The 23,752-nt window shown below is 44.8% G+C and overlaps 1 protein-coding gene across 1 annotated transcript; it reads right to left on the bottom strand.

Annotated features, from left to right (window-relative positions):
- Positions 1 to 939: 939 nt before the first annotated feature.
- On the bottom strand, positions 940 to 12,239 carry CSAD (cysteine sulfinic acid decarboxylase). The gene is made up of 15 exons (XM_044678030.1): positions 12,136 to 12,239; positions 11,522 to 11,648; positions 11,335 to 11,425; positions 10,860 to 10,966; positions 10,450 to 10,565; positions 10,177 to 10,256; positions 9,580 to 9,634; positions 8,993 to 9,109; positions 8,824 to 8,888; positions 7,954 to 8,035; positions 7,131 to 7,330; positions 5,668 to 5,719; positions 5,456 to 5,545; positions 3,276 to 3,543; positions 940 to 952 (listed from the first exon to the last, which is right to left on the bottom strand). Exons 1-14 carry the CDS (start codon positions 12,175 to 12,177, stop codon positions 3,370 to 3,372), a joined length of 1,398 nt encoding a protein of 465 aa, XP_044533965.1. The 5' UTR covers positions 12,178 to 12,239; the 3' UTR covers positions 940 to 952; positions 3,276 to 3,369.
- Positions 12,240 to 23,752: the final 11,513 nt, after the last annotated feature.

Here is a 23,752-nt window from a genome sequence, read left to right as displayed (position 1 = left end):
CTTTTCCTTCCTGTGTGCCTTCTTTAACCCTATGGTGTCTCAGACTTCTGTATTCTCTAATGCCTAGCACAATAGGAGGTACAGAAATATGTAATGACTTTTCAGGGAGAAACTGGTCTTCTTGGAAAACTAAGAGGAAAGGGCTCCTAGGACAGCATAGAGAAAGACTGAGTCCCATAAACTTAGAGGTTTGAGAGTCTGGGAAAACGTGGACATGTATGGATGGGATGTTGTATGGGGAGAATCTGGGATTGTGAGTAGTGAGTAACATTTAAAATGTTAACTGAATCAATTCTGGAAAAGTGATAAGAAAACACACCTTCTTCCACTCAGCAGAGTTGGATTCTATGATTGTGGGATGAGTATATAGGGTCCAAAAGGGAAATGCTCAGGTACCCAAAAAACAAAAGGGCAAGAAGTAAACAAGAAAATTTTCATTGAGAATTGTTATGCACTTACAGCAAACTTTCCTTACCCAGTCCTGGTCTCAGGACTACCTTAGGAACTCATGAGTTTGGCTGGGTTCTGGGATGATCCAAATTCTGCCTCTGGCCTCCAATCCATCTCTTCCAGTTTAATCTTTTAGAGGCAGATATGGCCCTAATTCCCCCCACTCAGAGCCTCTCAGACTTCCCTAGGAAGAACACTCAGGGTTATTGGGGACATTCATTCATTAGGATCTACATCTGCATTTGTGAGGTAGTTGTTGGCCTGTGTAAGAAATACATACACACGAACATTGGGTCAGGATGCTCAAGAGAAGGCACAGATAGATCTCTCTGGAATCTTGCCCATGCCTCTCCAAGGGAGAGCTCTTCTTGTCTTGAGGGAAGCAGGAGAAGGGCACAATCTCTTAATAGGGAAGAGGACACCAAGCTTATAACCCACCAGCTCTGCCTCTGCCCACCTATTGCTGGTTACACAAAAAACCACCACAAATAGTGAGTAAATTCTTTTATATAAACAGACAACAGAAGTTAAAGAAGTTTTGCAGATTAGAATATATTAGCAAATACATGGGAGTGAATAAGTTTAGAAAGGCAATCTTGCTCTTTAAGCCAAAGTGACTGAGATCTTGCTTTTTTTAGGCAAGAGTGAGGTGAGATCTTGCTCAACCAAATGAATTGCCCTAAAATACCCAGGGAGAAATTCCCCAAGGTCTCTAAGAAAGCAAGCTAGAAATTAGGGGCATGCTGAAGAGCCAACTTCCTTTACATGTCTACAAGAAAGTCTATTTCTCCTGCCTGGAATTGGTCCCCAAATGAGTCTGGAATCTTGTGAAGAAGGAATGCCTCTCTTCAGAATTTTCTGCACCAACTCTACCCCTCAACAGAGGCACACATCATTCTTTCCATCCATTAAGACAGTCTCATGCAAAATGCTCCAGGCTTGGACAGAAACCTTGGATACATCGCCAAGCGCCTGCCTTTTAATCCATACCAAATTACTTCCAACTCCTAATGTTCTTCACCACCCTTCCCTAACACCTAACAAACAGCTGCGGAACAAAAACTAGAGGAGGTTGTGCAACCTTTCCGACTAGGCACATTATAAATTCATGTTGTGCAACTTCAATTGGGGTCCTTTTATTCTTCCCTAGCTTCTTTCTCTCTCCCCTTCTCTCTCCTTTCACACATATACTCTCTCTCCTTCTCTGTCTCCCTCCCTCTGTCTCTCTCTCTCTCCCTCTCCCTTTCCCTCTTTCCTCCCACCCCCAGAAGCTATTCCAAGTCTTCTCTCCTTTCCTTAAGCTCCCCATAATAATCCCATAATAATAATCCCAATATTTCAGATAAAGGTCTCTTACTTTTCTGAGAACCTGAAGGTCATTTTACCAGAGTTCCCTCATCTCCACTTCTCTTTACATCAAAGCACTTGACGCCACTCCCCTCCCTCCTCCTTTGTCCTAATTTGTAAGGCCCTTCTCCTTGTCAAGATTAACCCTTCTGCACTGCTTTTGATCCCATCCCCTCTTTCTATGTTTTCTAACACACAGTAATCTCAATCATCTGCCCCCCCGATCTTTTTTTTTTTTACCTAACCTTCCGTCTTGGACTCACTACTGTGTATTGGTTCTAAGGCAGAAGAGTGGTAAGGGCTAGGCAACAGGGATAAAGTGACTTGCTCAGGGTCACACAGCTACGAAGTTTGAAGTCAGATTTGAACCCAGGACTGCCTAAATCCAGGCCTGGCTCTCTATTGACTGGGCCTTTTAAACTTTTCCATATTTACTGGTTCCCTATCTTCAAACATATCCAAGTCTCCCTCATTCTTAAAAAATCTACCCTAGACCCTTCAAGCCATCAGCCTAGCTCTCTCCTTCCTTTCTTGGCCACACTCTCAGGAAAGCAGTCTACACTCACTGCTTCCACTTCCTCTGGTCTATACTTCCTACCTACCCTTCCCCTCCTCTCCCTCCAAAGGTACCAGTGACCTCTCACCTGCCATGTCTTCATCTTTGCCAAACCTCTGAAGGCTGGGACACTCCTGATGGCTCTTCTGAATATCTCTGGCTTTTGGTGACTCCTCTCCTTCCCATTTCTCCTGTGACTTCCCAGGCTGCTTTCCTGGCTCATCCTCCTACTGAGGGGAATCCCCAACCTCTTCTCGTGTCTCTCACTGACCTCTTCCGCTAGGACAGTTGTATTATCCCTGTGTGGATGACCCCTGTTTCTCTGCAGGTGCTTATCTCTGCTCTGGCCTCCAGCCCCAAATCCCAAACTGCCTAATGAGCATTTGAGACATCCTGGAAGGCCTGGATTCATCTCGACCTCCACAAGTCCAAACCAGAAATCATCCCCTTCCCCCTCAATCCATGTCTCCGCCAAGCTTTCCTTTGTCTGTCTCCCTTGTGTCACCTCTGGGTTTCCCGTGGCTCCTCACTCTCTTTCCGCTCCCGATTCCAACCAGTTGCCAAATCTTGCTCTTCTCTCTCTGCTCCTGCATGTCGACTCCCTCCCCTGCCTCTGCCCCTTCAATGAGCTGCCACGGCCCACATCTGACTTCCATCCAGGCCAGAGGGCTCCTCTGTTCCCCAACACAATTCTCCATCTGTGTCCTGTCTTTGTACCGACCATCCCTCATGCCTGGGACGTGCTTCCTCCTCCCTTCCAGCTCACAGAATCTCTTCCTTCAAGACTCGGCACAAGAACTGACCCTCCTCAGAGCCCTTCCTGATCCCCAAACCCTCCCCCTCCCCTGTTTATGCTCCTTCTATGGTTTTGCTCTATCTAGTTATACATGTAGCGCAGTATATGTGTGTATAGATAGGATACGTGTGGGGTCGCGATCTTCCCCACGGGAATGGAAGCACCTCGAGAGCAGGGATGGCGTGACTTTGGGTTTCTGTTTCTAGTCCGCCTAGGGAAATTACAAGTCCTGCCCCAACCGCTCCAGCTCATCCAAGAAGAAGTCGAGGTCGGTGGTGCCCAGGGCTGGGTTAGCCACAATTAGGCGGAAGAAGTTGGGCCAGCTTCGGTGGGGCTGGTAGCCAACCATCATGGAGCCCTCTTTGACCATGCGCTCCTTCAGCACCGGCGCCACCTGTGGGAGATGTGGCAGAGCTCAGCCTCGGCCTGCAGGGGGAGGGACGCCTCCTACCCACCCTGCACCCAGAGCCATCTTCCTCAATTAGAACACTGAGGGCTCCGGCGGCTTCTGGCATCATGGCATCAAGACTCCTCAAACTGCCTACTCTTCTCAGGCACGGCTGCTCAATGCCGTTAACTGATCTCTCTCTTCTGCACAGGGTCAAAGAACTTATAGCTACGGAGTCATCTGCTCCAACCCCTGCGTCCTGCAGTTAAGGAAACTGAGGTCCAGAAGGCTACATGACTTGTCTAAGATCCGAGAGGAAGGCTCAGAAGCAGAATTGGAATCCAGATCTTGGGGCTCTCTCTCTTCTCCCACAAGGTGCATCCCAAGTCTTTTACCCTCCGCCCATCCTCTGCCCCTGCTTTCACTCAGCTCCACCATGCTTTGTCATCTCCTTTCCCCTCTACTCTAAGACCCATCCGTTAACAGACTTGAGAGTTAATGATTCTTCTTCCCTCAAAGAGCTTGAAACTGTTGAGCAGGACAAAAAGGTAAGCTCCCTAAGGGCAGAGGCGGCTTCGTTTTTATCTCCATCTTCTCTCCCTAAGCATCGTGCTTACGCCATAGCAAGAGAACCACCCAGGTGTGTGGGTCACTGGATGGTGTACTCTGGGGATTGGGAGGAGAGTTGGATCCATCCCTTCTGCCAGCCCTCATCCCTACACAGCCTGTTCTCCTCAGGGCATCTCTCCCCCATGTTTCATTTGGCAGCCTGACCATTCAGCCTCTCCTGCTCAAGAGCGCTGCGCAGACCCTGACTGCCCCTGGGCTGATCTGGCCTCCTCAGCAGGGCCACTCAGTTCCTCCCGTCTCTCACTGTATCCCCTACTTAGTAAAGTAAGATGACAGAAGACAGAGCCAGAAGGGACCTCACCATTGAATCTCCTAGTTATTGCCCATGATAAAATGAGGCCTGAGGAGGTGAAATGCCTTGATGGCGATTACAGACAGCAAACCACAGAGGGAGGATTCAAACCCAGTTCCTGTGACTGCCGCGCCATCTCTCCACAGGGAAGAAGGCTATGCCGCAGCTAGGCAGAACCCTCCTTCCCCCCCCCCCCCCCGCCCCATCCCTGGCCTCATCCTGGTCAAGCTCCTCTCCAGCTCCCCCTTTGCCTCCACCTTTCCCCATCCTACTTGCTGTTTAAGCTCCATGCCAGTCCCACCTTCCCCAAGGAGCCCCCTTCCCTACAATTGTCTTTTGCTGGTCCTTCCATCTTCTTTAGGACCAAACTCCCAAAGGTGAACATTCCACATGGGCTGAGACACATCTATATCAGTGCTTCAATAACAGGGGAAGTGTCAGGTATGGGCACTCCCTATGCCCACCCAACTCAGCCATTTTTTAAAAGAACAAACCCCTTACTTTCTGCCTTAGGAAAAACTCTAAGACAGAGGGCAAAGGCAAAGCAAATGGGGCAAAGTGACTTGCCCAGGGTCACAGAGCCAGGAAGTGTCTCAAACCAGATTTGAACCCAAGTCCTCTTGACTCTAGGTTTATCCACTAGGCCTAATTGCTCCCACTCACAGCCTTCTTCAGGTCAGTAGCTGGTCCTCAAGAGCTGCTATTACTAAAAAATTCATCCTCCCCTTTGCCGGCCTAGTGATAAAGTTCCCTAAATTCAGCTAAGCTGGTCCTTCTTGTCACTCTTTTATCTTCTTGAAGTTCAGAAACGAGTCTTGTTTTGCTTTCTCTTTGGGCTCCCCTGGCCAAGGAAGGACCAAAGGGGGAGCAGCAGACAATGTGCTACATGTTTCTGACCACTGGGCGGCAGAAGCCGGACTTCTAACAAGTTTCTCCAACAGGAGACCTAGAGAAGGCAGAGGGAAGGAATGACCAGAGCACTCAGGGCTTACCCACCTTGGAGAGCTTCTGGCAATAATCAGGGCTGTCTTGAAGTCCCCGAAGACTGGGGGGCACATACCAGAAACACACGTTCACAAACTCTGGCTGGGAGGGAGCAAAGGCAAAAGGACAGATCATGGAACTGGGCATATGGGGACAGCCAATCATCATCCCTCAAAAGGGGCTGAGGTGGTACAAAAAGGGGGTGAAGAGGATGGGGGCTATACCTCCATGACCAGCTCAAAGCCCTTCCGCATCTTCATCTTCTCTACAAGGTATCTACAAAAGAACAGACGCCACAGGGTGAGGAGAAGGAAGGAAAAGGGGCAGGACAAACAGATCAGATACAGCTGGGACCTAAGAAATGGTGACTGTGAGGACCTGGAAGAATTCTGAAAGAAAACAACACCAAGGGAACAGCAAAAACAATGACCATAACAACACAACTGGAAACACAGATCAAACTAAACGTTATGGCCAGTTCTAATTCCAGCGGATTAATGAGGAAAAACTATTCCCTTCTCTTGGTCAAAAGGTGGTGGACAACAGGTGCAGACTGCCACATGAGTAATGTCTATTGATTCCATGTTTTTCTGTTATGAGGGAGAATTCTGGGGGTTTGGTTGTTGGGAAAAACCTATGATGTGAAAAACAGAAAAAGGATCAGTAACTTTAAATAAACAAATTTACATTGTTAGAGGCAGCTTGACACAGTGGATAGAGAGCTACGTCGAAGCCAGTAAGACCAGAGTCCAAGTCTCCCATCTGAGAGATATTGTGTGAGCCAGGAAGGCACTTAGACTTTCACTCCTCTAGGCAACTCTCTAAAGCTTTAAGTTACAAAGAAAGTGCCAACCTGCGCTGGCAATGGAAGTCTCTTCATCTGAGAGCAATGATGGTGCAGACTCTGGTCTGAAATGAAATTATCTGTTTTTGTTTTTTTAAAACCCTTACCTTCTGTCTTAGTATCAATTCTAAGACGGAAGAGGAGCAAGGCTAGGCAATCAGGGTTAAGTGACTTGCTAGGAAATATCTGAGGCCAGATTTAAACCCAGGTCCTCCCAACTCCAGGCCCGATGCTCTACCCATTGTGCTATCTAATTGATTTTTAAACAATCCATTACTAGGAAATAGAGAAGGGCAAGGCCATAGAGAGGCAGGTAAAAGAAGAAATGAAGAAAGCAAAAGGACTAAGAAAGACAACCAAAACTGTAGAGAGAACTAGAAAAGAAGTGAGGAACAGAAGAGAAAAGAAATGGAGAGAGACAGACAGACAGAAAGAGACAGAGAGAAAAGAGAGAAAGAGAGACAGAGAGAAGACTCAGGGAAGAGCAGCCCCAGAGAGAGACAGAGACAGATAGAGACAGACAGACAAAGACAGTGAGACAGAAAGACAGAGGGAGGAGAGGAAAAGACTCAGGGAAGAGCAGCCTCAGAGAGAGAGATCTGCTCTGAGGGAATAGAGAATTGGGGGATCCCTTCTTATACATAGTATGGCCACATGTGGGGGGCCCACCACAAGGGTTCCGTGGGTATATGTCAGTCTTCCCACTGACAGTGCATATTTGTATGAGAGGAAGCCTCAGGCTTATGAGAGAAAGGTTCTGTTACTTCTTTTCTGGCTCTGATATTTCATTAAATGTCGTTGTCCTGAAGAAAGAAAAAAAAGAATTGGGGGGGTCCCCCCTACCGGGTGAGGGTGAAGGCCCAGTCCACGCGCTGCTCCAGCCCTGATCCGCCCAGAGCCTTCCACATAAGCCACAGCTTCAGACAGTCTACACGACGACCACACTGCACAACCTTGTCTCCCGTGTCCAGAGCCACATCGTAGAATTTGTCTTGCTGAAACAGGTAGGTAGCCTGGGCTCCATGACAGTGTTTCAGCAAGTTCTACAGGGGAAGAAGCCATAAGAATGTCCCCCAACACCATTACCTCCAGGTCCTCCTGTCTGAAGTGGGAGAGAACCAGGGAGGTTGTCCTATCTATCCCCTGCCTTGTCACCAGAATCACAGAACTTTAGAGCTAGCTAGAAAGGTTCTTCAAGACCAGCTAGCTCATCTGAACACTTCAGGGGCTAAACTTTGACCTAGTAGAGATGATGGATGAATGGTTTGAATCCAGAGAGGACAATACCATATGGTGAAACAAGCCCTGGACCTTGAGTCTGAGGACCTGGGTTTGAATCCTGCTCTTTGTTGCCAGTGTGACAAGTCACTTGATTTCTTGGCTTCAGTTTCTTCCTATTTTGAGTGACCTCTAAGGTCCTTTACACCTCTAAATTTATGATTCTGGGTTTTCTCCTGACTTTAAGTTCTTCCCCAGCTCTAACCAGGAACTCCCCTGCCATAATTTCAGACTTGAGCTTCTCTCTTTTGTATAAAACCACGATAATGGAGGATAGAGAGAGCTGGAGGCAGTCAGAGGTATCTGATTGAGGGAAATGGAAAAGGAAGGAACATGCCCTGGGGATGAAGAGGGAAGAGAGTACAACAAGGGGTTCAGGGAGCCCCACCGAAGTGTCCCGAAGGAGGAGAGCTGAGCACTGCAACCCAGTTGCGAGCAGCTTGTGGGGATTCCAGGACACTGAGTCAGCCCTGTGGGGAAAGTAAAACCAGGGTCATCCTGGGTCTCCTGCAGCAGCCCAGTCAAACTGCCCCTGCCCAAGCCAGCCCAACTCTCTTTTCTTCCTCAAGACATCTAGAGATTCCCTAGCCTTGCTCTTATCCTACCAATTAGGAAGTCTTTTGTTATATCTATCTCCTTCTTCAAGACCCCTCAATTCTTCTTTCCTCTAATACCTGCCCTCCTGACTTCCTCCTTTCACAATTTGCTCAGTTTTCATTTCTTGCTTTGAGCCTTAGGATATGAAAATAATTCCAGATTTTGTCCTAACCCTTTAGCCTCTTCTTCTATAGTCTCCGTGTGATCATTCCAAATTTCTTTTCTTTTCCTTCAACTTTCCCCCAAAGCCTTTAATCAACGGTGGATCTACCTCTCCCTCTATAGGAGAACCCAAGAGAGAACAGAAAAAGAAAATCAGGAGAGAGAGAGACAGAGACAGAAACAGACAGCGGTGGACAGACAGAAATGGGAAACAAGAAAACAAAGGGCACCATGGGCAGGCGACAGAGGAAAGAAACACTGAGGTACCAACCAAAGAAAACAAATAGTCTGGGACAAAGAGACACATGTGCATGCACACATACACACATACTCACACACATGCACACATGAGCATTGAAGCACTCTGGGAAACTGTAGAGGGGGCAAAGGGTGCCTAAGAGAGAAAGAGGTCAGCTCTCTCATCCATCAGCACCGAGGATTGCACAGGGCATGATGCCAGTACTGGAGAGGCACACTGTGCCTAGGGGCATGCACACACCTCTTAATGCCCTCCAAGAGGTGCCGGTGTGTCTGAGACAGTAGGACGCTTCCACCCCAGGCTGCCTGTTGGGAGAAGAAGTATAAGTAGGGGAACAAAACTGCTTCTCAGATGCCTGCCCTTTCCCCAGACCCCTGGGCACGGCCTCAGGACAAGTGCAGGCACTCACATCCACATGGAGCCACAGCCCATGTTGCTGGCACACATCGGCGATGGCCTCCAGCGGGTCAAAGGCTCCCAGGACCGTGGTGCCTGAGGTGGCACTGACAAGGAGTGGCACAGCACCCTGGGGGTAAGGAGAGCAGATGAAAGAGCTTACAGGCCCGGGGACTTCCCCTCACATTGATGCAAGTCTAGTTTAGACCCCTAAAACCATCTCTGAAGATTTCCCAGCCCAGCTCTCCCATCCTTTCCCCTCTGCATCACCACAGTCCCGAGATCATCGGCCCAGACCCAGAAAACAGTTCAATCCCAATTTGATAAATGAGGGCATTAAAGAACAAGCTGGACTTTCAAGCATCTGTGTCTCCAGAAGCTTCTCCATCCTTTGTCCCTTGGGGATGTACTGTTCGTACCTTCAGGCTCTCCCACCAGCATGGGTGCTCCCCAGGGGAGGGACAAGGTGTCCTCTCTCCTCCAGCTGGGGGTCCCACCCCATCCCCACAATCCAGGGCCAGCTCTTTGCACAGGTGAGCAGGCGAATGAGAGGCACCCAAAGGGGCCTGGGCACAGGCTGTTCCTCCCAGCCCCCTTTACCTCGGCCTCAGCTTGATTAATTTGTTTCTCCAAATCCTCGGGGATCATCCTTCCCCTAGAAAGGAGGCCAGAATCCCACATCAGAGGAGAATCACAGGCCCTGCTCTGAGCTGAATGGCCACGATCCGGCAACTCTCAGCCACTGTTACTGCTCTGTCCTTAGGGGCAAGGTCAGATAAAGACCAGAAGCCCCCCATCCCGGCCCCAGCCTTCTCCTCGCTCACTAAATAGCCTCATTGTCCCCTTCTCATTGGGCACCGTCATTCCCAAGTGTGAACTCGGACTCTAAATGTGGTCTAACTGGGGTATGGTGTGAGGATGGGGGAGGCAGAGGCTGGTGAGGAGGCTCTCAGAGGCCTTGGGTTCCACATCCTCCCGTTACAAAGGAGGCCCTGGAGGCTGCCCAACTTGCCCAAGGCCACACAGGCAATTGTGTCAGAGGTGGGATTTGAACCCAGGGCTTCTTTGGGAAGAGAGGGCTCTCTGGGCCGGCCGGGCAGAAGGGGCCATGTGGGGGGAGTGGGCCATGCTTGAAGGCAGGAAAGAAAAGGTGCGTGGAGCCTGGCTGCGGGGCCACAGGAGAGAAAGGAGCTTCACCTTTCGTCAGCCTTAACCAGGCGGATGCTGTCCGTGCCCAGGCCCAGGAAAGCTGCTCCTTTCTGAATGGAGTAGTGACTCTGTGGGAGGAGAGCGGCTGGTGAGCGCAGCTTCGGGGGGCCACATGGGGGAGGGAGAATGGGGTACAGGGAGGGGGGAAAGAAATGGCAGCCCCCCAGCTGAAGGTAGAGCAGCTGAGAGGGCAGGGCGGTGGCTGTGTGGCCTAAGCTCACAGGACAGCAGGAAGGGGAACCTCAAAGGTGAGCCTCAAACCTCCTGTGTTGTGAAGACAGCCAAGGGTGGCAGCGCCCGAAGTCCCCTTTGTTTGCAGTCGGGATAACGCTGGTATCGTGCCAAGTTCAGCGCATACATGTTGGAAATGGAGCCACCTGTGGGATAGATGGTGATGAAAGGTGAGCAGGGGCCTCCGGCGAGCCCCACTTGCCTCTTCTCCCTCCCCCAATGAGAGCCCAGGCATGGCAGGGGTCCTGGAGCTAGCCCCGACCCTGGGACAGTCTGGCAAGACAAGGATACAAAGGCCCCCTGCGTCCTCCCTCTCCCTGCCCTCCGACCCGTCTGGAGGGAAGACGCGGGCAGGCATCTAGCTTTTGCCAGCTCATGTGGCATCTGGGCACAGGCTGGGTCACTAGAACACGTTCCCCATCCCCGTCCCGGGCTCCTACCTGGGCAGAAGACCCCATCCCCGCTGCTCCAGCCCACCAGGGCCCGGAGCTTCTTCAGCACCTCCTCCTCCATGAGGACAAACACTGGAGCGATTTCGTACGTGTACCTGAGGGAGGAGGGGCGAGAATGTAGAAGGGGCAGGGGGAGAGCCTGGAATCTACCAGCCGAGGGGCAGCCCTGGGGCCTCCAGGTTCCGAGAGCTCCAGCTGCCCATCCAGATGAGGGAACCAAAGCACACAGAGTGCGCAGGCGACATGCCCAGAGCCACACAGCCACACGGCCCTGAGACCGGCCTGACCTCAAGGAGGGGGGAGAGTCAGAAGGCAAAGCAAGACTAGACAAGAGCAAAGGAAGGAAGGAGGATCTTGGGGAAGGAGATGGTGGTCCTGAGGATGGGTGGCAGAGGAGAGAGAGCCATCCTCCTCCATGGAGCTTCCCTGCTTCTTTTCTGAGTGAGGGTGGAGGGACACTTACTGGCTGGTGTTGAGACTCTCCGTGATGATGCGACCGGCCAGAGCGCAGGGGTCAAGCCCCGAGAAGAGCTGGTTGAAGAATCGAGGATGACCTGCGGCAGAGGAGGAGAGCAGGGAGGTGAGGACCTCTTGGGATGCCCAGGCCCAGCTCCTGCCCCATCCTTCCATGCCCCAAGGCTCAAACCCACAGGTCTTCACACTATACTGGATGATGGTCCGGCACCGATCAAGGATCTGATCCTGCCTCTCTCCTTGGCTCCGCAACTCCAAGTCAAGCAGCTTCCTCAGCTCCTCGGGCTCCTTCCACTCACAGACCTGGGGTGGGGGACATTGGTGCCAGGTTTGAGGACAGTTAGTAGAAAGCCCTGAATGAGGTCTCACTTTATCTGGAGTTCAGGATTAAGTGCCCCCAGGAATAGGACATAAGACTCATTCACACAGAAAGGAAAAATTCACACACACTTACAGAAGCAAATCTCTAGATGAATATGGGAAAAACTTAAGTGATGAGAGGTTACACAGCAAGAAAGCCACCAGAACTAAGGAGAGTTGTGGTTCTTTGGAAACAAGAAAAAGCATCATCTGACATTGTGGAAAAGGGAGAAATATTCTGAGCTCTATGTTAACAGAGTTTATTTCTTTAATCACATGTAAAAAAATTGCGAACTGTCATATTTTTGAGTTCCAAATTCCCTCCCTCCTCAAGAAGGCAAGGGCTTTAATGTAGATTATCCAGGGGAAGTCACATAAAACCTATTTCCAAGCAGTATACTTTATGAGAGAGAGGAAGAAGGGGACCCACCTTTTCAGAGGCATCAGTTCCTTTTCTAACAGCCTCATCCATTACAATCCCAAAGACATCTTGAAGCAAGGCTTCACCAGCTGGCAGATCCCAGTGTGGGGAGAAGTGATTTGATTCAGCCATCTGAAGATCTGCTGGGATCTGCAAGTTAGAGAGGATGCCTCGATGGGTCTGGGGGCCTCGGTGGACCTAAGTTACCCAGGAATCAACACTGGCAAAAGCCAGGAAAAGAGAGAGAGCTCCAAAGAGCATCTAGAAGGAGACAGACTGGAAAAAAGGCCATGAGGAAGACCAGCAGCCACCCTCCACCCTCCCAGGCAGCTGTCAGTTCAACATTCGCCAAAGCTGGAAAAGAAGGCTGGGAATCTCCAATACCTATATGGAGCAATGGGGCTGGAACACACTGGGCAGAAGTTGGATAGAGGAAGGCTAGAGGTATAGACAAGTCATGTGCTCATGACATCAGCTTTGATGACCACTGGACCATATGGGGAGGGGGAAGGGGGAGTTGGAGGAAGGTTTCATGGTGAGAGATAAGTCTCTTAGAATAAACATTAGCCCAAAAGCTATGATGTGAAAAGGAGAAGAGCAGGGTCCAAGTTAAAGGCTTATGTATGAGCTCTGTTTACTATGGGGGTGGAAGGGAGGGGAGAGGGACTGGGAAAGGGTGATTAACAATTTCAATCAAATGGATTTGGTTGGAGATGTTTAGACATGAGGCAGGAGTGTTAGGGAGGGTTGAAGAGCCCAGGATTTCCCCTATTAAACTTAAAGGAGGACAAATTACATTTTAATTTTGATGTGGTAAAAGTTTTAAGAGAACCTGGTCTCCGGACCATACACAAAGGGGACTGGAAGCATTTGAGGTAAATCAAGGGTCTCAGAGAGAATAATTAAAAGGAAATGAGATTTGGGACTTCTTTGAGTCTACTCACATTAGATCCCAATGACCAGAAGTCACAACTGACCTGCTTTCCCCCCTATCAGGAATGAGCACAGATTATATCCAATAAACACTACACTTCTTTGTGTAAGTGGACCCCTGATCAACTGAGGCTCCCTATAAGCTTGCTAAGAATACTTCAGAATGGAAGAAGCAGTTAACAGAGACAATATACTTCTGCCTACAACTACAGACCCTGACACGCAACAGGCCCTTAATAAGTAATTGTTTCCTGATTAATTAAAGTGTTACAGTTTTGCCCCTTTCAGATTTGGAGAGGCCAGGTCTGAGCAGCTAGATAGCACGTGGATAGAGTGCCAGGCCTGGAGATTGGGAAACCTGGGTTTAAATCTGGCCTCAGACACTTCCCAGTTGTTCCACCTGGCCAAGTCACTTAACCCTGATGCCTGGCCCTTACCACAATTCTGTCCTAGAATTGATACTAAGCATAAATCATCAGGATTTCTATCTACCACCAAAAAAGTTCAACAGCAAGAGATAAAAAAGGAAATTCCATTTAAAATAAAGACAATATAAAATACCTAAGGGTATACTCATCAAAACAAACCCAGCAACTATATGAACACAATTACAAAATACTTTTCACACAAAGTCAGATCTAAACAATTGAGAAAATATTAAATGTTTACAGATAAGTCAAACCAATATAATAAAAATGATAATTCTACCTAAATTAATTTACCTATTCTGCACTATATTAATCAAACCACACAAAAATTACTTCCTAGAACTAGAACAAACAAAAACAAAATTCACCTGGTCGAGAATATCAAGAGACTTAATGGTAAAAAAAAATATGAAGAAAGGAGGTCTAGCCATACCAGATCTCAAACTATACTATAAAGAGGTAATCATCAAAAAAAATCTGGTCCTGGATAATAAATTGAGCAATAGATCAATGGAATAGGTTAGGTTAACATAGTAGTAACCTAGAGTTCAATAAACCCAAAGATTTATGCTATTGGGGAAAGACTGACAAAAAATGTTGGGAAAACTAGAAAACAATATTGCAGAAATTAGGCACAGATCATCTCACACCATACACTATGATAAAGTTAAAATGAATATTTGATCTAGAAATAAAGGGTGATACCATGACCAAAGTAGGGGGAATACAGAAAAGTTTACTTGTCAGACTTACAGAGAAAAGATAAATTTATGACCAAACAAGACACAGAGAACATTACAAAAAATGAAATGGACAATTTTGATTATATAAAATTAAATTGCTTTTGTACAAGTGAAACCATCCAAGATTAGAAGGGAAACAACAAATTGAAGAAAAAAATTTATAGCAAGTATCTCTGACAAAGGCTTTATTTCTCAAATATTTAGAGAAGTAAGACAAATTTACGAGAATACAAATAATTCCTCAGTTGATAAACAGTCTAAATATATAAACAGGCAGTTCTCAGATGAAAAAACTAAAACTACATATTCCTATAATCATATGGAAAAATGTTCCAAATCACAATTGATTGAAGAAATGCAAATTAAAACACTGAGATACCACTTTACATCTATCAGATTGGCTAGCAATCTGAGGAAAATGATAAATGTTAGAGGGGGTGTGGGAAAATTGGGATATTAATAAACTTGGTTTTATTTGGTTGGTGGATCTGTGAACTGATATCACCATTCTGGAGAGAGCAATCTGGAACCACACCCAAAGGGCCATAAAAGTACGAATATCCTTTGATTAAGTAATACCACCACTGGATCTGTATCCCAAAGAGATCATAGATAGGAGGAAAAGACCTACTTGTACAAAAATACTTGTATAAAAATATTTTAGCAAGGGGGTGGCTGGGTGGCTCAGTGGATTGAGAGCCAGGCCTAGAGATATAGGTCCTAGGTTCAAATGTGACCTCAGAGACTTCCTAGCCGTGTGATTCTGGGCAAGTCACTTGACCCCCATTGTCTAGTCAATATCCAGTATTGACTCCAAGACAGAAGGTAAGGGTTTTAAAAAATATATATGTGTGTGTATATATACGTATATATACACACACATATGTGTGTGTATATCACACACATATATATATTTTTAGCAGATCTTTTTGTAGTGGCAAGGAATTGGAATGGAAACTGAGGGGGTGTCCATCAGTTGGGAATGGATGAATAAATTGTGGTATATGATTATAATGGAATATTATTGTGCCATAAGAATGAAGAATAGGATGAGTTCAGAAAAACCTAGATAGATTTCTGTGAACTGATGCAAAGTAAAGTGAGCAGAACCAGGAGAACTGTGCAGACAGTAACAGAAATATTATTCAATGATCAACTGTGAAGGACTAAACTATTATCAGCAAAACAGGGTTCTAAGACAACCCCAAGGGACTTGTGATAAAAAATGTTATCCACAGCCAAAGAAGGAACTATAAAAATCTAACTACAGATGAAAGCTTGCCATCTTTCACTTTATTTCCTTCATGAGTTTTTTAATATGACCTTCAGTCACCACACAGAGAATATGGAAATTACATGTATTACATCAAAGCACTGGTATAACATATATCAGCCTATTTATGGCCTCAAGGAGAAGGAGAAGGAGGGAGAGAGAGAATCTTAATTAATCTTAATTGCAAAATGTCTGAAAATGATTGTTAAAAACTATTCCTACATGTAATTGAAAAATGATTCTCTAAGTGAAAAATAATGAATTGCTATTAAGTAAAGGTTTTTTGAAATTTTTGAATAAATAAAAGGGAAAGGGAATTGCCTTTTTCATGTTTTGAATGCATTATATTGCTTCTTGTATACCAAACCTGAGGTTTTTTTCCTGCTACTGCTATGCAAGAGCATAGGTGACTCCTGAATAACAGAGAAAACAGAGAAAATGAGCAAAATGCTACACCAAGGAGGTGTGGAAGGAGCTTCTGATTTGGTTCTAGAGACATAGGAATCACTATTGGAGAAAAAAGTGGTAGACATGTAGGAGAAACCAATCTGGTTCCTCAAGATGGCCTTGAATCCCAGTCTGCCTCCACAAAGGTTACAGAGAGAGGCCTTCCTCTTGTGTCATTCTCCTTAGCTGAGATCTCATCTTGCCTCCAGCTGACTTACTCTTGTATGTTGAGGAGTCTCTAATATGTATAACATACCCAACTTCTCTTTACTGTTTTGCTTGAATAAATGTTTGTTCACTATCCCACACACTTTCTACTTTTGTGTAACCAGTATTTGATAGGAAGAAACTAAATTGCCAGGTGTAAGCTTGAGGCTGGCTTCCCTACTTAACAACCACCAGGGAAGCAGCTTTTGTCATTCCTCAGCCAACCAATATTTTAAGTAGGCAAACAGAATTCTAGCCTGCTAGCCTTCAGAGATTGAAGAAAAAACAGCCCAGCCTCGCTGGCACTCCTGGGACCCATCTGCCCCTTCTCTCAGCTAGAATGCTGGAGCTGCAGGCACACAAGAGGTTCTCCTCCTGTTTGGTTTTCTTTGGTTTTCCTCTGTAAGCGTGGCCCAGACCTCAGATCATATCTAGCCATGCTATATATGTGCCCTACATATATATTTAGACAACCATGTAGGCACACAAGGAGACATATAAAGGGTAGGATGTTTTGAGCAGTTCATAAGCTGATTGACTTATTCCCAGACTGTAAATGGTAAGAAACTGGAATTGGCTCATTCATGTCTTGTAAAGGAAGTATTTAAAAAGTTTGTGATACTAGCTCCTTTAGGAGATTTAAAGGAGGAAGTTCTTCCATCGATTTGATATAATTATAGGGTAACTAGCCATTGGATCATCAGCTGAAACCCTGATTGAAAAAAAAAATTAAGCCAGAGAGCTCTGCAGTAATTCTGAGAAGTTAAAGAAATTAATTTATGAGAATGATCTCTGATAGCAGAGAAGAGAACCAAACATGAAAGAAGAATCCTATTCTTGAGAGAGAATGTCTTAATCTTTTTCCTTATGTTCTTCCAGAGTGCATGTGGTGGAGTAAAGAGAATGAGAAAGAAGGAAAATCTCTTTCCTCGAACTCTATTCTCCTCAGTTATGGCTGTTCACAGTGTGGAGCCATTTACACTTTAAGAGGCCACACTCAGCAAACAAAAGTCCCAAGAAGTCTGGCTGCTTAGTGGAATTGAGTTACATAAAGAAGCAGGCCTAATAAGCCCCCGGCTACATGAATATCTAGAAGAAATAAAGCAAAAGAAAATAAAATTTCTGGAGAAAGGAATTGGAGAATAAGTCATTTTTAAAAGAGAGTGTTAAAGTTTATGTAACAGACTCTGGAAGCTAGAATGTACCAGAAAGAAATCAATGACTTCATGAGAAAGCAGAAAATATTAGAACAAAAACAAAAGGAAAAGTTTGAAAAAATAGAAGAAAATTTAAGATAATTAATAAGCAAAAGCAACTGATCTGGAAAACTGGTCAGGGAAAGATAATTTAGGAATCATTGGGCTTCTGAAAAACCCTGGGCAAAAAAAAGTCTAGAGACTTAAAGGAATCGCAAATGAAAATGACCCGGATCTAGTAGAACAAGAGGGCAAAGTAAATATAGAAAGAATCTATACCAATCACCTCCTGAAAGGAGCCTCAAACAAGAAGTCATAAGAATGCCAGACTGAAAATGCAGAGCTCCAACATCCAAGAAAAAATTCTGTATGTTTCCATTAAGAAGCCAACCAAGGAACCTCAGTGACAAGACCTGGCAGCTTCTCCTACAAACAAAAAATTATATTACAATATTACAAAACATAATATTACAAAAGGCAAAAGAGACAGGTTTACAACAAAGCAAAGCAGAATATGATTGTACGCAGGAAATGAATCATTAATAGAACAGAAGATTTTCAAGCATTTCTGAAGAAAAGATCAGAGCTGAATAGGAACTCTGAAATATTAATGTGAGGGTTCAAAAAAACCTACGAATATAAATCCTTCCGAGCAACCTGAAAGGCTATATGATGATATGGTGCTAACATTCTAACAGGGAAAGGAGAAACAAGTGTCCCTTAAGAATCTTAATGCCTTCAAGGGGTATTGAGGTAGTTAAATAAGAAAAAAAAAAACAAAGGTCTTGGAGGAAGACTGCTTCTGTTCTAAAGATATGAAGAGGGATGAAAAAGGAAAAGGAAGAATATGCTAGTACAGAAAGAAGGAAGGGTTTAGAATTTACTATTTCTTACAACTTGGGGGCATGAGAAGAATAATATATCAACATGGAAGAAAGGGTTAGGGGAGTGGGGATCAGATGAAATTTTAAATAGTCATAGGAATGTTGAACACCCATACATACACCATCAGTTTGGTATAGAAATATGCTGAACTCAACAGAGAAACAAAGATGACATATGAGGGTTAAGGGAGGAGAATGCCTAAGAAAAGTCACAAACAAAAACTTCCTGATTCTAAAGGGATGATTAAAGTGGGGTAGGGGTGGGAGTGAGGAAGAAAAACACTAGAATCTAAATTTGTACCTCAGATTGCCTCTTAGACAGCTAAGAAATGGCTGCACAAATTGTGATATATTAAAGTAATGAAGTATTGCACTGAAAGACATGCCAAAAGAGACATTTCAGAGATTCTTATGCAGTATAAACGGACACAAAGTGAAGTGAGGAAAATCAAGAGAGCAATGTACACACAGATGACAACACAGTAAAGAAATATGATCTTGAAAAACTTAAGAATTCGGACCAGGCAATAACTAATCATGTCTTCCCAGGACCTAGGAGGAAGCATGTTGCTCACTTGCAAACAGAGAGGTGAGAGACACAGGGGAAAAAAGCAAACTTTTTGGACATGGCCAAAGTGTGGGTTCACTTTGCTTGACTATGCTTGTTTACTGCAAGGTTTCTCCTTGCCCCACCTCCCATTTCTTCTTCTTGGTTAATTAGGGACAAAGATGAGAATCAGATATAAAGGAAGGTTATCAATAGTGATGCTAAAAAAAGAGTCACTGAAATCTTTAAAATTTCTAAAAGAATAAGCATAGACAATTATGACTATAATTATAAAATATTCTTTACAGCAATAGGGGCTAGGATAGACTGGACCTATTATTTCCATGGTATAGGGAGCAACCGGGAAAAAATAACCCCTCCTGAAGCAGGTTGGCATTGAGTCTACAATTTATAGTCTCAGAGAGTTTTCTAGAGTCCTGGAAGGTTAAGTGCCCAAAACTAAAGACAAACAACTGGAGAAATTATTTATTGCTCATGGGCCAATTCAATATAATAAAAATGATATTTTATTACTACACCTAAATTAACTAATTCAATATCATACCAACCAAAATACCAAAGGGTTTCTTTATAGAATTAAAGAAATATTGATAACAAAACTCATTTGGAGGAACAAAAGTTAAGAATAGCAAGGAAAAAAATTTAAGTGTGAAGGAAGAAGGCCTAGCAATATCATTTAAAGTTTAGAAACAGAATGGAGCTTCGTTACCTCCCCCATCTCTGACCAGAAAAAAATCTTATGATCTTCAAACGGTTGTTAGACTTGTATTTCCCACTGGATCTCCTAGCAGTATCCCCAGAAAGGCAGTGAAGACAGTAGCTGGGCAATGTCTTCAGTGGAAGATGAAAGACAAACTTGGAACAAACCAGACATGCCAAGGAGAGGCAGCTTTATTACTCTAAAAGGGTCCTGACCCTTGGGATCACAGAAGAAGGTTACATACAACTCAGGGAGACTTCTTCCTAAAAGCTCCATAAAAAGGACTTCAAGAGCCTCGAGTTTACCTTAGCTTTGAGCCTACTCTCCTCCAAGAGCTTGTGTGTACAAGAGGAGACTGTTTTTCCCATCCAACCTCCCACCTCACAGCTCCCTGTTTAGGGGGATGATTCTGTTAACAACTATCCTTGCTATAGCGTATCAGTAAATGTCCCTTTGTGAGGACAAAGTACACAAAAACACATTTCCAATAGACACTTGATACTTGTTGAAACAATGAATGAGTTTTGAGAGCCACTGAAGGTTTTTGATCAGAGAAGTGACACACTGAAATTGGTGCCAGAGGAAGAGGAAAACTGGTCTGCCAATAGAAAGTGGAGAGAAGAGTGGAAAGGAGAGGAGAATGAAGTCAATGTTGAGCAATTAAGAGCTTTCTGAAGTCATCGAGAAATAGGGTCATGAGTAGCAAGACAAGACATGACGAGGACGAAACTGACTCTGGAGACATTTTAAAGGAAGAAACAATGCAACTAGATTGCAGAGGAGATATGGAATATAAAGATGAAGGAAGGACCAAAGATCATGTAGCTCTTCAGGGCCCCTTCCAGGTCAGTCAATCTCCAAGTACCTGTGATCTCTGGGCAATCATCTAATTGAACCAACTATTCCCAAATCATCACTGATACTCTGTTTACTAAGCCAAAACCAATGACTGGAGTCCAAAACGAGGCTATTTAGTAGAACAAGCAATAATACAATCAATATTTAATTCTCCAAGGACCCATTCCCCAATGGCTTATAGTCCATTCCCCTAAGAGGAGGTCTACTCTGACTCCCAATTAGCCCCAGTGCTCTCTCCAACATGGAGGGAGGGGGAAACCTCAGTCAATCCATTTGGTTCTTCACATTTAGCTTTCTCCAGGCACTGCTCCCCAGTGCACCCCTCTAGCTACCTCTCTAGCCTCCTACTTTCACTCTTTCCCCACATTCTTTGGCAGCTGCCTTCTTTTTCACTCCCCACCCCTCCCCTGGCTAGATTACAGCCTTCCTTTATAAAATAGATTGTGTGTGTGTGTGGGGGGGGAACTCCATGGTTTGAGAGTCCAGAGATAGGCGGTCTCTGGCCATCAGACACTTCCTCGCTGGGTAACCCTGGGCATGTCACTTAACTCAGTTTGCCTGCTCTTTTGCCTTGGAACCAATATACAGTATTGATTCTAAGACAGAAGGAAAGGGATTAAAAACAAAATTAAATTAAATCATATACAATGGCTTGCTAAAAGCATCTTAGACTTTAGAGGGACATAGTTCCCAAAAGTAAATATGGCATCTAAACCCTGGGCCTGACCATATACAAATGACAGATTCTAAACCTGAATGACTGGGGAAATATGGCAGTTTCAGTGAAGATAAGTGTCAAAAGGAGAAGCTGATTACTTGGCAAATAAAATTTCTTTATTAAAAAAAGGAGAAGCTTCTTTGGAAAAGATGGAAAAGTCAGTTTGGAATGTGATCCAGGCAGAGATGTCTAATAGGGGAAAGGACTTTCTTGGGAAATACTGAAACAGGAGATATGGATTTGAGAGTTTACAAGGCCAGATACAGGATTAGTTCACCAAGAAGAAAGGGAGGGGAGAAGAGCAGGAGGTAAAATGCTTTGGTAAAAGTCTGCCATTGGGACAGGAGGAAACAGAAGGTAGCAAGGATATAGAAAAAGAGATGTTCAAAAAGTAGGGGGAGAATTTTGTAAAACAGAGAGTGTCATGATAGTCAAGGGAAAAGTATTTCAAGGTCAATAGTGCAAAAAGTTTGTAGAGGCCAAAGAATAAGAACTAAGAAAAGGCCATTTTCTTAGCAAAGACATTGCTGGAAACCTTTAAGAGTAAAGGAGACAAGGGGCAGCTGGGTGGCTCAGCGGACTGAGAGCTAGTCCTAGAGATGGAAGATCCTAGGTTCAAATCTGGCCTCAAACACTTCCTAGCTGTGTGATCCTGGGCAAATCAATTTACCCCCATTGCCTACCTTTTACTGCTCTTCTGTCTTGGAACCGATACACAGTATTGATTTTAAGATAGAAGGTAAGAGTTTTTTTAAACTAGTAAAGAAGACCTTAGTAGAGTGACAGAGGCAGAAATTATATTGCTAAGAATTAAGAAAACAGAGGCTACCACTGTAGGCCATTGTGGAAAACTACTGTGCCTGCACATAGTAAGTGCTTGATAAATGCTGTATTAAATTAAATTGAAAATTGATAAATGAGGAGCCAGGACCCATCCAGCATGTGCCTTGGGGGCTGAAGCTGCTAGCATCATTTAATGCTTCCTGCATTTATAGTACAGGAGCAAATCCCTCAGAGAAATAATGAATATTTGGGACTGGGAATCTATTGGCATTCTTTCCAAAGGGAAGTGAGTTACTATCTCCAAGACATGACTTTTCCCAATGCATTCCCAACACATCACTGACAAACTAATCTTCCTTATGCACAGTTGCAATCATGTCACTCCTCGACTTAAAATCATTCAATGGCTCCTTATTGTTTACCAAATAAAGTCCAAATTCGTTAGCCTATGATTTGAGAACCCCTTCTTCTTTTTTTAATCCATTTTTTTTTAAACCCTTGTACTTTCGGTGTATTGTCTCATAGGTGGAAGAGTGGTAAGGGTGGGCAATGGGGGTCAAGTGACCTGCCCAGGGTCACACAGCTGGGAAGTGGCTGAGGCCAGGTTTGAACCTAGGACCTCCTGCCTCTAGGCCTGACTCTCACTCCACTGAGCTACCCAGCTGCCCCCAAGAACCCCTTCTTCTTTCATGCTTGCTCCCTACCAAATATTTTATTCTCCAATCAAACTGGCTCATTGTACTGTCCCTTTATACACTGTAGGTTATCTCACGTTCATGCCTTACTTAGCTCGCACTAGGTTTCAAAAATGTCTGCTCTCTCCATTTCCAGTTCAAAGATGGCTTTCTCTGTGAAATCTTCTGTAATTCCGTCAGTTGGAAAATAGCTTTCCTTTGCATACTACTTTGTTTCTCCTTCTCTTATATTTATTAAATACTTGCTACGTACAAAAACCACTATACTAGGCAACATGAAAGTCCTTACCTACAAGAAGCTTATGTTCTACCAGGGGAATAGTCAAATAAGTATGCTTCCTGGGAGAAGCTGGCTCATCTTCTGGCCTCTAAGAATTTCCTTAGTTTCTGGGGAAATGATTCACAGAGGGAGGCTGACAGAGCAAATTCTGAGATTCTGGCACAGGAAAAGGATGGCCCCTTCACCTTTCTGAGGTCAAAATGGTCTATTTGTAACAGAAGCAGGATTCCCATGACAGGATAAAAGGTTGCTTTCTGAACTTTGAACCCTTTCTTCACCTATCTCTCTATTCACAATTCTAGAGAAGACCTGTTGCCAAGAGACAAGCACAACCCAGGAGGTTACAGCAGTCAGGCAGGGACCAGGTCACTGAGAAGTCAGTGCTACTCTAAGACCATTGTTGTCCAAAATCAGGTGAAGAGCTGCAATTATTATCTATCATGGTGGAGAGATCCATTTCAGTCCTTCTCCAACAGATTACTCCCTCTGTCCTCTCTACTTTTCACTTATTTCTTTTTTAAAAAAATAAATTTGACTTATTTCTTTTCAATGTTGTTTTTAAATTGAGTTCTGAATTCTTTCCCTGCCCTACCCATTGAGGAGGTAATATATCAGTTACATACCTTTCCCTTATTTCCAATCAATTGACTCACTCTCTACTACCTATAAACATGCCCATGTCACTTCCAGCCTGAAAAAACCTTCGCTTGATCCTTTCCTCCCCGCTATGTCCCTTGTAGCTAAAATCCTTAAGTTCTCCTTATTCTTTAACACCTCAAAATCCACTCCCATTGATTAGGTCTAGATCAACATCTCACACCCTACACCAAGATAAATTCAGAATGGGTGAACGACTTGAATATAAAGAGGGAAACTATAAACAAGTTAAGTGAACACAGAATAGTATACTTGT

Source organism: Gracilinanus agilis, chromosome 5 (genome assembly GCF_016433145.1).
Source record: "Gracilinanus agilis isolate LMUSP501 chromosome 5, AgileGrace, whole genome shotgun sequence".
Taxonomy (NCBI): Eukaryota; Metazoa; Chordata; class Mammalia; order Didelphimorphia; family Didelphidae; genus Gracilinanus; species Gracilinanus agilis.
The sequence above is the reverse complement of the archived record's forward strand: the minus strand, read 5'-3'. Positions and strand labels throughout refer to the sequence as shown.

Excerpts from the sequence above, each read along its gene's own strand:
- CSAD (XM_044678030.1), bottom strand. The coding sequence starts at position 12,177 with ATGGATGAGGCTGTTAGAAAAGGAACTGATGCCTCTGAAAAG. Across the intron at positions 10,257-10,449 it reads CTGTCTTCACAACACAGGAG|AGTCACTACTCCATTCAGAA; the intron begins GTTTGAGGCTCA and ends CTCCTCCCACAG. Across the intron at positions 8,036-8,823 it reads CTCTTGGAGGGCATTAAGAG|GGCTGACTCAGTGTCCTGGA; the intron begins GTGTGTGCATGC and ends CTTTCCCCACAG.